General features: G+C 36.0%; 1 protein-coding gene across 4 annotated transcripts in view; it reads left to right on the top strand.

Moving 5' to 3' along the window:
* The window catches only part of KCNT2 (potassium sodium-activated channel subfamily T member 2), a gene marked incomplete at its 3' end in the record, with an annotated part of 146,567 nt that overhangs the window by 86,774 nt on the left and 45,873 nt on the right, over positions 1 to 13,920 (top strand). For all 4 annotated transcript variants that reach the window (XM_082002908.1, XM_082002907.1, XM_082002906.1 and 1 more), the window contains 2 exons: positions 6,683 to 6,791; positions 13,512 to 13,620. In XM_082002908.1, coding sequence (XP_081859034.1) covers positions 6,683 to 6,791; positions 13,512 to 13,620 — 218 coding nt within the window. The remainder of the gene's footprint in view (positions 1 to 6,682; positions 6,792 to 13,511; positions 13,621 to 13,920) is intronic.

Genomic DNA, 13,920 nt, shown 5'->3' with positions numbered 1-13,920 from the left:
CATATCTACACATATTGATTATCAGAGAAAGAAGAACAAAAAAGCAACATAAGCTGTGTCTAGCAAGAAGAAAAGATTATTTCCTTGCTAAGCAAATGAGCCCCAGAAGCAAAAATAATAATTTTTTGTAGACTATCAGCATGATGTTAAAAATATTTTATTCAAAGCTGAAGACCCTGTGCTGGACCCATCACTTACAGAAAGCCACTGAACTGCACGAGAAATAGATCTGTGCTCCTACTATAACATTCAAGCTTACTGAGCTAAGGGCTTTGAATTTGATTAATCAACAGTAGATTCTTGAAAACACACTAGCGAAAGCCACTGAATTGGCAGCTAGTAATCCTGGAGTAGTCAAGTAAGGCAAGCACTCAGAATGTACTGTTTGGAAGTGACAGAGGTGCTAGGGTATTTAAGGGAAAGAACAAGAAACAGTTCTTGCAAATACCTGGGAAAATCCTGGTAACTTTTATGAGAATGAAAAATATAAAAAAGACAAAGTGCATTGCCTAAATTAGCCACAAAGTTCAGCATAAATCAGCTACAACATCTCATTTCACAAAATATACTTGACAGTTGTGAAATGGTTAAAATGAGATATCCCATACAAGCAGAGCATGGGATTTACATTGAGTTTGGTAGGTTTATGCAGCTTTAAGGACAGCTGCACTGACACACGATTCGCTTAGAGGTAAACTGTTCAGCTCTGCTCATAACCTTTCCAGAATTTATACAAAGAAAGGGAAATTTTCAGCTCTGCCAAACTCTCCTACAGGGCAGACAGTGGACTCTACATGGAGCTCATGGAGCTTCTATCCATTCTGGCCAGCACTATCTAGTTTTGGTTTCAGAGTTGTGACCAGGTACAACTCTCTCCAGGCAGCCTTTCTGCCCTCAGGGACAGTGTGTCCCAGGAAGTACCAAAACGGTATGTGGCACATTTCTGCTTCCAGTACAGATTTTAATCAAATCTCATTTATCATTTTATCTGGAGCACACAAACAGGCAAATCTTACCAAAGACATGATCCTGTTACCTTCCTCTGGGACAGAAAGCCCTGTTGGGTGACTGGACAACTGTTTTCTTGTTTTCTTTTTTTTTTAATATTGTTTTATTTTACTGCCCTCTAGAGCTCCGAAATGAAATGGATTCAATTTCCTACACTATTCCAGCTCTAGTCACTACCAAGAACTTCAGTAACATAGTATGTAAAGTTACAGTCTTTTTCACTGGGCTGAAAGAAGTTGAGTTGTCATTCCAATATCAATCTTTAAAACTACAACTGATTTTTTCACCCTGCTGTGCTTGAGAAGGTGACAAACTGTTAGGAGTTCCTTAGATCCTCTCCTATGTATGACAGCCATCAAAATAAATGTTAACAGATGCATTGAGGAGATTCCCAACCAGAACAGCTGTTGTTACTCATGTGATTTTTCAAAGTCCATGAGGGTTTTTATCTCCCTAGCTACAGTCCTTAGCAGAAGATTTACTCATTTGCCGTAGATACCTCTGACTGTTCATTGCTTGCTATGTTATCAGTTAGTAAGTTTTAGTGCCAAAGTCAGTGTTGCTTCTGGTCCATGGATCTCAACTATAGGTCAGAAGAAAAGTACAATAACAGGTGACATGCAGTTACTTCATGATAATTGTCAGTGACTTATTTTTCACTTGAAGAAGTAGGAACTTCAACAGTCAGACCAAGAATCTGTCAGCTTTCCAAAGTCTTATACCAGAAACTTTATCTTCTCTGGCAAGACAAAGCTCTGCCAAATTTTATTCTGTCAACTGCTATTTTGACATCTCAGACCAAGATGTAAGCTGCTCATCTGCTATAGCAAGCAGGACAGACACCTGTTTCACTTCTGAAGGATGCAACTTAAATTGTAATTAAGTCTGGATGACAATTTTTTTTTTCTCCAATCAGTTGGTGTAGAACAGTAGTCTGTGCCACACCATGAAGTGAGCCAGTGACTTCAATGCATTGCCTACATCAAATTGCTCCACAAAACTAAGGTGCCTGAAAACAGTGCATCTGCTCTTTTAACCCAAGGAGGGGTGGGAAGAGAAGTCTCTTCTGAATTATCCTATAGATAACTCATTAATAGACTATATAAATATATGAGACCACTTCTACTGCTGATAGCTTTGTTCTGATGCTTCATTAAATACCTTATTTTTTTCCTCTTCCATTAATCAATTGCATGACACTACTATACTGGTAATCTAAGCTACATGGCCTTAATAGCATCACAAGATGGATGCATTGCATAGGAAGATATAACTAATTTATCAAGTCATGTGTAGCACGAAAAAAATTAACAGAACTATTTTAAAATATATATATTAAATCAAGGTCTCGCTTTGAGTTCTGATGATTTAAATTCCTGTTATGAACACTTCAAAACTTACAGCTTTTCATACATGAACTTAAGTATCACCTCTATATTAGAGCATCATTGGTGTCAGTGGTAATTTTTTATCACTGACTGCAATTCATTGTGTGGAAAGAACATAGAAGAGAATATTTTTTTTCCCTCACCTCCCAAAGAAGCATATATTTTATAAGGTGGATAGAAGCATAATTTCATTTCTGTTACCTCTGTTTATAGTATGCACATATATACCTCTTTTTTACTTGGGAGAAATGTGAATATTTTTTAAAGTCACTGCAATATATATGTATATAAACATACATATATATGCTACATATGTAAAACAGAGTCACCAGTACTATATGAAGAGACTGAAACTAAGAAATCACTTAAAGCACCTACCTGTATTTTAATTTCTCTCCCCTGGAGTGCTTCTCGAGAGTGGAATTTGGGAGAGTAACTGAGCAAAAAAACCACGGAAACACAACCAACCAGCTTTTGTACACAAACACATGTATATACCAAGTGAAAAGAGAGAAAATGAAACAATAATGCAAGATCATATATTAACAGTACCTACACACTGAGTTGATGTAATAAAGCTATATAGGGCATTTAAGTATCAATTTTATATAAATTACATATTTGTAGACTGTTTCTTCAAAAAAGAATTGGCAAATGGAAAGCACTACATATTTTGCAGTGTTAAAACTGCAAATGTGCCAAATAATCATCAAGATATTTTAATTTTGAGGAGTCTTTCCCTTTCCTATACAATTATCCAGAAATACTTTTTGTTGAGATTCATACGTTTAGTTTTACAACACTCACTCCTATGGGTCTAGGTATGATCGTTGTTTTTTTAATAAAATGGTGTAATTTGAATAATTTTAATAAACATGCTTCAGTGTTATTTTTAACAATTTTGCACTCTCTGACAAAACCAGGCTTTTTAGACAAAATAATTAAAAAAAAATATCTAACATTGAAAAGAGCAAGAGTAAACTTAGTCTGAAATGTACAACCAAAATTGTATTTACTGGTACAGTTCCGGTTTATCACAGTAAATTTAATCTTAGCTCATGTATGTAGTACTCAAGAATGAAAAAAAAATTCACCTCAATTTTATTAAATATAAGCTATATTTCTATGCATGTGGCATACAAGAAACAGCCTTTTGTCACCACTTTTACAAGCCACTGTGGTCTGTGAATGATTGCTATGGAAAGGAAGGGAGGAAACCGGTAACATCAAACCTTGTGCAATGAAGCCATATCATCATTGCAAGTGACTCTGAACGTGTTTCACTGACACCTTTTCGATAAAAAAATTAGATAATGTCTTCAACAACACAGGTTTTTCAAATCTGTCCCAAATCCACTCCCAAACTTGTTACTCCTCCCTCTATAGTATAATCTGTATGACCCATTGCCCAGCCATTTGCTACTTCTAAGGTGTGTTGACATTTCATTCCCTTAAGACAAAACAGCAAAAAACTCTAAATAAAAAAAAACCACCTTAAGGAAGAGAAGTCACCATATGCTATAGAAAAAATGAAGAAAAAGTGACTGCGTACAAGGAAAGCTTATAGCAGTTCTTAAATCTCCTGAATGGGCACAGCAATCCTACATCTATGAAACTGTTCATAAGAAAAATGTGAAATAATTTATTTTCCCATCCTCAAAAGGTTTTTCTCTTATGACTCCATTCTAGTATTTCTGGTAGAAAAAATACTTACTAACATCTCAACTGACGTTAAAATATTATGGTTTGAAAATGTCAGTTACGCTCTGTTCCAGGCAGAGATTTTCCCTTGTGTTCATGAGTCTGAAAGCTTTTCTTATTGCTGATACTGCAAACATAATGAATCATTCTTTATATTTTATCTTTTAATACCACCAATTTCATGACTAGGCAAGGCATTTCAACTGAAGCATTGCTTCCTACATGCAGCTCAAATATTCCTTTTTGGTTCTGAAATAAATAAAAACTGATGAATACAGTTTTTGTAGTATATTTATGTTAAAAATATAAATACATATTAAAATAAATAATACTTAATATTAACATATTAAAATATATAAATACACTAAAATTAGCCATATTTTATTACATTCAATATATTAATGTATTTTCACATACTTTACTTTCATGGGACAGTATTCATCCTGTGGTTAACTCACTCTTGACATGTGGTAACAAGTACAAAAACTAACAGGCTAGGAAATCTCTTGGAACCCTCTGGTCAGTAGCTGGCTAAATTCTGACAGCAGTTATGCAAATGTTTTAGTTGCACAGAAATGTAGACCTGTTTTTAATTGAGCTGATATTTCTTAGAATTATCCACAATTTTAAACTCTTAATTCCTGATGCCCTCATTTAATGTTATTTAAATTCTGAGTCTCTTTCATCATTCCTGATTAATTAGACATGACTCATCACGGCCATCTAAGTTTGCACATAATTATTCCACATCCAAATGCCACCTCTTCTAAATTATACAATCCCTAACACTTGCAGAAAGATAGATGAGGGACAAAATACCTTATTCGTAGAAGGTTCCTGGAAACAAACCCTCTATTTTCCATTCCAACAAATAGAAAATATTATACCAGGATTGTAAGATAATGAAGGTTGGAAGGAAGCTCAGGAGGTCTCTAATGTGACAGGAGTCAGTTATGAACACAGACCACGTTGCTCAGGGCTTTGTCTAGGCTGGTGTAAAAGTGTCCAAGGCTGGAGACAGCATAGGCTTTCTGCACAACCTGTTCCACTGCTTTATTGTCTTAATGGGGAAAAGGTTTCTGCTTATATCCAGCCTGAATCTCTCTTTTCAGCTTACATCCATTGTCTCTTGACTTCCAACTATGCGTCACTGTGCAGAGCCTGTCTCCATCTGTTCAATAACCATCCCATAGGTACTGGGGGTTGCTGTTAGGTCTCCCTGAAACCATCTCATCTGCAGGCTGAACAAGCTCCACTCCCTCAGCCTCTCCTCACAGGGCCTCTGCTTCTACCCTGACCATCTTGGTGGCCCTCTGCCAAACTCAGTCCAGCTTCTCCAGGTCTTTGCTGTATTGGGGGCCAAACTGGATGCAGTGTCTAGATTCAGTCTAACTTGTGCTGAGTACAGGGGGATAATCACTGCCCACTGTCTACTCACTGTGCTCCTCTTAAAACAGCCCAGGATTGCTGGCAGCCTCCTCTGCTGCCAGGGCACATTGCCAATGCATGCTCAGCTCACTCTTTGCCAGGACCTCCAGGTCTTTTCCAGCAGAGCTGCTGCCTAACCAGTCAGCCCCCAGCCTGTGCCAATGTAGGTGGTTACTCAGCCCCAGAGGCAGGACTCTGTGCCATTGCTGAATTTCATGAAGTTCTTGGCAGCCCATTCCTCCATCCTGGTCCATCTGAATGGTAGTCTTACCCTCAAGTGTTTTAATGGTTCCCTCCAGTTTGGTATCATAAAATCATAGAATCTTTGGGTTGAAAGGGACCTTTTAGGGTCATCATCTGCAAACCTGCTGAGTATCCACTCTTTTTCCTCCTCCAAGTCATGGATAAAGAAGTTTAACAGAAGAGGTTCCAGTGCAGAGCCCTGTGACACTCCACTTGCCCCAGGTCTCTGGATAGAGTACATGCCATTTACCACTGCCTTAAGACTCCAATAATCTAACCAACATTTTACCAGTATAGTTTTTCACTTATCCAGACTGTAATGTCTGAATGTGGAAATGAGAATACTGTCTGAGACACAGCATTCATGTATTTGCCCAGAGGTATAACTCCCCAGATCATCCATTTGTTTGAAGATGAGTGAAACTATTAATTTTTCTGCCATTGTTGGAGACTTCCCCCAGTCTCCACAACCTTTCAAAGGTAAGAAAGCAACTGTCCAAGGACATTAGCCTGCTCTTTGTGCACCCATCTGATCCTGTGGGCTCATATGTGTTGAGTTCTTTGGAGCAATCCCTGTCTAAATCATTTGCTACTGATAGTTTTCTTCCTGCTTGAAACTTGCCTCAAAGCAGTAGCCTGAGTCTCCTCGCTGGTGAATACTGAGGGTACCTCAGCCTTGTCTGTGTCTGCAGAACTACTGGGTTGTCTGTGTGTGTGTGTATATTTATGTATTTACATATACGTAATATACAAAATATGTAATATTACTTATACAACATGTATGTAAACATCCACACCAGCTGGTGTCTTAAAATGAGTTTTCTTCAATGGTGTCAGTCTGGTAAGAGATTCTTTTTCTAATGTAACATGGTTATTTATATTTCATTGTCGTCACCTCATACTCTCTATCCTAGGATCATCAAACCATTTTAAGAGCATGGGCAGTTAAAGACTTTGCTCCAAATTGTCCTTTGTATGTCCAAATACTGAAACCTGAGAATAAATTCCACATCAAGTTTGCAGGTAAGCGTAAGATTTCAGCCATTTGAAACACTTGTTAGTATTTGGCAGTTTGTTTCATAAACACACAAGCAAAGTGAGATTCCCTAGGCATATTTACTGGTTAGAAGCAGATTAAGAGTGCAGTATTATAAAATAACATGGGCTGTATATTTCCTATCAATAGTAAAATATCATGTTTTACATTAAAGTCTAATTTATAAGCACTTCTAAGGATTATTACTTTCACATTACATAACATACAGAGTAGAATTATTTAATATGTAATACATCGTTAGTCCTTAATTATAGATCCAGGTAGGTTTCCAGTTTGCTATAGCTATGTCTTTAAATCATTTCTAAATGAAATGAAATCTCTGTCTACTAAAACGTACCTTTACTAAGGGGAATATGAGAAGATCTGCTCAGAAAAGGCCAAATTTTATCCAACAAACAGTTGAAAAAAGATAATTTTTCCATTGGACTGTTTTCTAAGTGCTATGAAAAACATTATTTTAATTAATTTCAAATATTTTTGAAATAAACATATGATTTAATTCTGTATCCAGTAAAATGTGTGTCTTAGAATCTGTGACAAAATGCAAAATGATGGTAAGAAATCCAGACAAATCCTCTCTTATGAGAGATTCCCAGCTTTAGTTTGACAAATTGTTTCTCTCCACTGTTTAGGTAGGTTTCTCTCTCTCACTGTCTATAAACACACACATACATACACATATATATGTACATACAGACATATATGCTCATGCATAAAACCACGCAAATACTTTTATAATTAACTCTTGCCTATCATTGGAAAAATATGAAGTAGAAGCAAAGCTTTCCTTTTCAACTGTAATTTTGAAAATTCAATTTTTTTGAAGGATATTCTAAGGAAGAAAAGATTGCTGATTCAAGAAACAAAATTCAGAAATACTCTATGGAAAAAATATTAGTCTCCCCATCATCCCAGAATGTGATGAAAAAGTAAATTCCAGTGCAGAACAATTCCAGAGCAACAGTTAAAGCTGTAATTTTAAAAGCTACTGAATTTACCACTAGGTTGGAAAGAAAAGAAAAATCATTAATAGCAGTTCTGAAGTTATAAAAGTATAATCTCAAATTATGAGATGGCACAGCAGGGAATAAGGCTCCTGCTGCAACAAGAATGATGGTGCTTTTTCACCTCCCTCTTAAAACCACACAGCACAAAATCTCTTCTCCCTAGCCATGGCCGCTTTTCTTTATCGGTAACTGTGCTAATTTGTTGCTCCTAATTGTCTTTTCAAGAGAGTGTCATTATTTTTAATGGCTTGTCTCAGTAGGAGTTTATGTATAACTAGAGTTGCAAAACAGGTAATTTTTCATATCTGTTCTAAGTCTCAGCTTGAGAATTGGGACAATTTTTTTTTAAAAAAAAAGCAAACAACAAAACCCCACAACCTCTTTTTGTAATATTTCCCTCAACTGAGCTTAACCGATCTGGTATCTTACTGGTTTCATTTATGTTCTGTAGTTCTTCAAGGGCTTGAGGAGACCACCTGTGCTTCATTAGACCCCCCCTAATATTAATTACAGTAGTACTCTATTGTAAGTCTAAATATTTATATAGCATCTTACATCCCAAAAGAACTTCACATAGATCATAGGGATCACTCCATTGATTTCCACACATTCTCTCTGCACAACAGTACAAGCAATTACAAGCCTTCCTTCAAGATTAAATTAATCTTACTCATATAAAGCACAGAAAATGTTTAATGTCTTTTTAAATTCGGCAAGGTTACAAACATGTTATAAACATCGCCATTGTATGCTTACCTACTGCAAATGGTTAGGCCACTGATAAAGTCATGAGAACAATATTTGTTTGCATACATTTTCCTAAGAGGACTCTACTTCCGTTATTAATCTCATCCAACTCTTTTTCATTCTGAAATACGTACCCAGTGAGGGCTGCCGACTATAGGCCTGTCCACACTGCTTACGAATAAAATTTGTCATAAGCATAGAAAAATGTTCCATAAGTGCTTTTCCTATTATAATTCAGGACTGCTTTATTACTGCCTTAATGCAAAATCTTCTGTTAAATTTGATATTCCTTTAAAAAAATGATTTCTTCCTTCTGGAGGTTCCCCAAAACAATATTGTGTGTTTTTATGAACCTGAAATATTCAGTAATAGGAATTTTTTTTTTTTCTTCTCTCTTTACACACAGGTTTAGAGACTATAACTGCCAAAAAGTAAGTTTCTGAATTTAGAAAAAATACAACCAAAGAGTTCTGGAAAGTCCTCCTAACAAAAGTTTAACTTTTAACTACACTGAAAATTTATACAATGCTAGAAGCCCAGTTTCTCAGCAGCTTAAATTAGGATGACTAGTTGTCCTGGGTTGCATGAGACAGTTCCGAAATTTAGACCCTGGCTGCATTTTCCCATAGAATAACATCCTGGCGATTTTCTGCCTTAGGCTTCAGAAACAGTATACAAGACAAGTAATTGTTATAATTTATTCCCATCTAGTAGACAAGACTTTTATATTCTTCTTCTCTTTAATGAGAGCACAAGAACTTTTTCTTATTACAGCAAGAGAACAGAGACACTTTGTACAAGGCAATACGGCCTGCCAGAAAGGCAGGTTTCCTGTCTCTTCACCTGATGTCAGACACACACCTTTGCATCCTGTTTTCTGTTATTTTTTACAGTGGAGTTTAACTACTTTGTTTAACATAGTAACTTGCACCAGTATTAATACAGTGGAAATATTTCTCTGTGCTTGAATATGATTCTTCAGTGGAATCTAAAAAGCACAGGGCATAAGTGTTTGTCCCAAGCTCCTTTGCAAGTTCAAGGCATGAACATTCTACAAATATACAGTCACTCCAACATGACAGATGTCGGATGGGCAAGGAAACACCGTACCACCATTATTAACAGTCTTATATCATAAGCAGAAAATGCTTTGATTACTCCTTAATAATTTCCAATATACAAATGCCTTGACATGCCTGTTTTTTTCTTGCAGTAATACTGCATTTTCTTTCACTGGCAGTTACATATGATTTTCTTAATTTTCCTGCTTTTCCTTCAAATACACAGGACTACAAAAGGCTATGTACCCTTAATGCATGCATCTGGCCTTGCATTTCAGCACAAACATGAAATAATGTGAAGATTGTCCACAGGCAGAGCAATATATTTGTACAATTCGGAGACTGGAGTAAATTGCATATTTTCTGAGTTGAACTTAAAACTTTTACACATTTGCTAGAAAATAATCACGTTTACCTTGAATATTCAGAAATTATGAATAATCAGAGTTACAGAAACTGGGGATACATTTTGACATTCTCTATTTATTCAAAATGCACCAATGAATTAGCACAGACTGGTGAAGTCTGACATTACACCTTCAGTGGCTGATATGAAAGGAATACAGTCCAGACTCACCGAAATGGATATTGAATGCATCTGATGATTAATCTATCCAATTACAGATAAAAATAGTCTAGAGATAATGGATGGGGCATTTTTCTCCATATGGTCTAGTAGTGATCATGTTAATTTATCAAACTGACAAAAGTAAGGTTTCTCAGAATAATTGTGTCAGGTCTGGGACATTCTTGCCACACGGCTGATGCTGCAGACATAAGTCAGTATTTTGAGTATGTTTTATCTTCAGGAATATTACAGAAGACATAACTGACTGTACTGCATTGCTACATCTATTTGAGACAGACTTGGCAACAAATTTTCTGTCAAAATATATTTTTCAACAGAAACTACAGCTTCTGGAAATTCAAAATGGAATATTTCTTTAGTGTAAATGCAATCAAAATACTTCTGTTTGGTAAACTGATTTGACATATTTAATATTAATCTCAAGATAAACTGCAGTTGTTTCCTCTGCTGCTTCACTTCCATACTGAATAATTTGTTTATTCTAGTACCCACTGTCACAGGACCTGACTGATGTCCCAAACCTGAGGAGTGGGAAAGCTGTCACCCAGTTTCCTCCCTACTCGCTTCAGAAGAGAAAGCATCTGATAGAGTTCTGTGTAACCCTCACCACAGCTCCCCAATAAGAGTCCTGAACATAAGACAGTAACATCATATGCAAGCTATGATCTGTCAAATAATTGGAGAAATGAGCAAGTAATTTTTGACTGATCTGTGTGTAATACAAGAACTTAACTCCAGCCAAGGAGAAGCCCACAGTACCTCTCTTCATGTTTCAAATAGCTACAGTATTTAAAATCATGGTAATTAGATTACTGAAGAATCTGTCACATGGTGAAACTGTTCTCAAAGTACATCTAAGAATTCAAAAGCTTCAAAACACCTCTGAAGTAGGTAGGGTATTATTTTCATATACCCATTTTAGAGACGCATAAAAAGTCATGAAGGGCATAAATAACTCACACAAGGTCTAAGTCTACAATAGGAGTGGAAATAGCCCTGTGAGTCCCAGCTCCATGGCTCCTGATGTAAAATCACCTGACGACACAATGTGAATCTCTTACACATATGAGATTAAGTTGGCTATTGTAGGACAGCAATCTGTTTGCTGTATGCTATATTCTCTGTTAACAGGTTATTTTACATAAAATCAATCCAAAAATTTCACCATATACATTAGAGATTATAGAACATATGGAGGATTTAAGTCTGAGATATGCTTTTGAACTGTATTGTGCCATCCATGATTTATTCATATTCATTTAAATATATTTTGTTCATCATGTACAATTTGGTTCAATTACAAGACTTAGAGAACAGATGATGAAACAAATTTCCTGTACATTTTTTATTGCCGCTATTTTCAAAAGTATTAGCTATAATATAACAACATTCTAAAAAAGTGAGGGGAGGTTACTTGGGAAAACCCTGTACATATTAAAAAATATGGAGAATTCTCAATCCTTCAATATCACGAAGTCAGTAGTCACTTTCATAAATCTTTGCCATCTGACTAATGGTAATGGAATGCAGATATTCCATCCAAGCAGCAGACTATGCCTTACTCTCTCAAAATCTCTAGTTTAAAATTCATATAGGTTTATTAATGGCACATAGTCAACTAAAAGAACACATTTCTGTCTGAAATATTTTCTGCAGGAAATATTTAATTGCAATAACTGAAATATACTTAGAGGAGGAAAAAATCTAATATTGTTCTATATTTGACAGAACTAAATTCTTTCCTTCTCAACATTTAAATAGGCCTTGATCTTCAGAAAATGAGAGAATTACTTTCTCCCTTCAGTAGTCAATGATTCTGTCACTGAAAAGCCTCTAGAAATTTCAAAAAAAGGAATAGAGAAGGCACCCAAAGTATGCCCTTACTTGTTTTCAGTAAGTGGCGTGCTTATAGCTATACTATAAATTCTTTCTAGAAAGTAGCTTGCTTAGAGAGGTAAGGTGGTTCTAAGGATTTCAATGATACATTAGTGCAGCTAAAAGTAGAATTATGTAGATAGCTCAGAACTAGGTGGGGAGATTATTTGCTTACTTTTACTCAGCACTTTTCATATGGCTTATGTTCTGATCATCAGCTGTAATACCTGTATTATTCTTTCCTATCAGAAGGAAATTCTGTTCCCATTGAAAGTAACGTAGACTGAATCAAACACTAAATTCAGATGGAAAAGAAATTTACTGAGCATGCAATAAATATGTTAATGACCTTAGAAAACCTTCATGACCAAGTTTCTACCCTGACAAGAAGTTTAAGTTTCAAGTTTTGTGCTTATCCCTTCATATATCTATTTTAATACTCTCACAGGTATACAAGAATGACGTTGAAGAGTAATTTCTATTTCCTTTTCATGCTGTCACCAGCACTGAAGAACATTCAACTGTGATCTGCATTTTAAGCACTAGACATCCAAGTTCAATAATAATTCACGCAATACAGAAAGCATATGTAGAAGATTTGGCAGTTTTAATTATAAGCCAATATAGAAGACTATATATGTCGTCTCTGTTGCTTTCTCTTCTCACTTCCCCTCCCCTAAATTCCATTAAAAGACAAAAACATAGGTATGTCTATAGCAGTGTTCTATCACAGCAAGTACTAATGGGCAGACATACTTTCTTGTAAGGTAAAAATAATGCTAAGTTGTAAAAAACTGGAAAAGAAAAAAACAACCACCCCCCTTGCTTAGAGGTAGCAGCTGTTAGCAGTTCCTGGGGGAGATATTAGTCAAATCTACATCACACACTGAAGTGCAGTGCAAAATCCCAGACCCACTGCCAAATAACCAGTCTGCAAGCCAGTACAGCCTAATTGATCAGCACTCCTGCACTGCAGTATCTTATGTGTGCTATTTCCTGAACATAAAATTATCTCTCTACAATGCTTGATGCCTCTATAGCAGTTATGCAAAACTGCAGAACGTGCAAAAAATACAGACTAGACTATGCTACATGGCTTACTCATACAATTAGCGCAGCAAGATAGTGGAAGTGGGATTCACAGAGCCACTACATCTTCTCCACGTGTAGCTGCAGGACAGAAAGTCCTGAATGCAAAATTAACTCTACCTATGCCATCTGAGAGATAGTGTAGATGGGGCACATCACACAGAGCTGCTCTTCAGGTTCAAGTGGAAGATGAAGATCTGGAGGCAACTTTTGATTGTCCCTATCTTCACCATTTTCCTAGACAAGGAAAGGAAGGGATAATTCTGTCTAACAGAAAGTAGTTTTGTAAAACAATTTCTATCTTCTTTTTTTCTGCAGATCATGTTGTATGTGAAGAGGAATTCAAATATGCTATGCTAGCTCTAAATTGTATATGCCCAGCTACCTCTACATTAATCACGCTGCTGGTTCATACATCTAGGGGACAGTAAGTATATACTACCATTAAAAAAAACCCCAAACGTTGTAAAAGGTATAGCTGATATTCTTGGGAAAATAGTTTACCCTGAACTCCCAAACAACTACAGTTTTAAAAAAGAAATCGGAACTTTCCACACAATAAAATTGTTCTAGAGGTTGTACTCAAGTTATTATAATTTCAAAGAGAAACTCCCCAACCCAATATTTAACAATTCGTTGCATGCTATTGTGCCACTTCCAAAATAAATATGAAAAATATGTATTTCCACTTTAGTAGATTGAATCATGGATCTATCACACAGTTCTA

This window comes from Phaethon aethereus (assembly GCF_964289735.1).
Source record: "Phaethon aethereus genome assembly, chromosome: 8".
Classification (NCBI taxonomy): domain Eukaryota; kingdom Metazoa; phylum Chordata; class Aves; order Phaethontiformes; family Phaethontidae; genus Phaethon; species Phaethon aethereus.
Note: the sequence above shows the minus strand (reverse complement) of the source record. Positions and strands in the feature narration are given on the sequence as shown.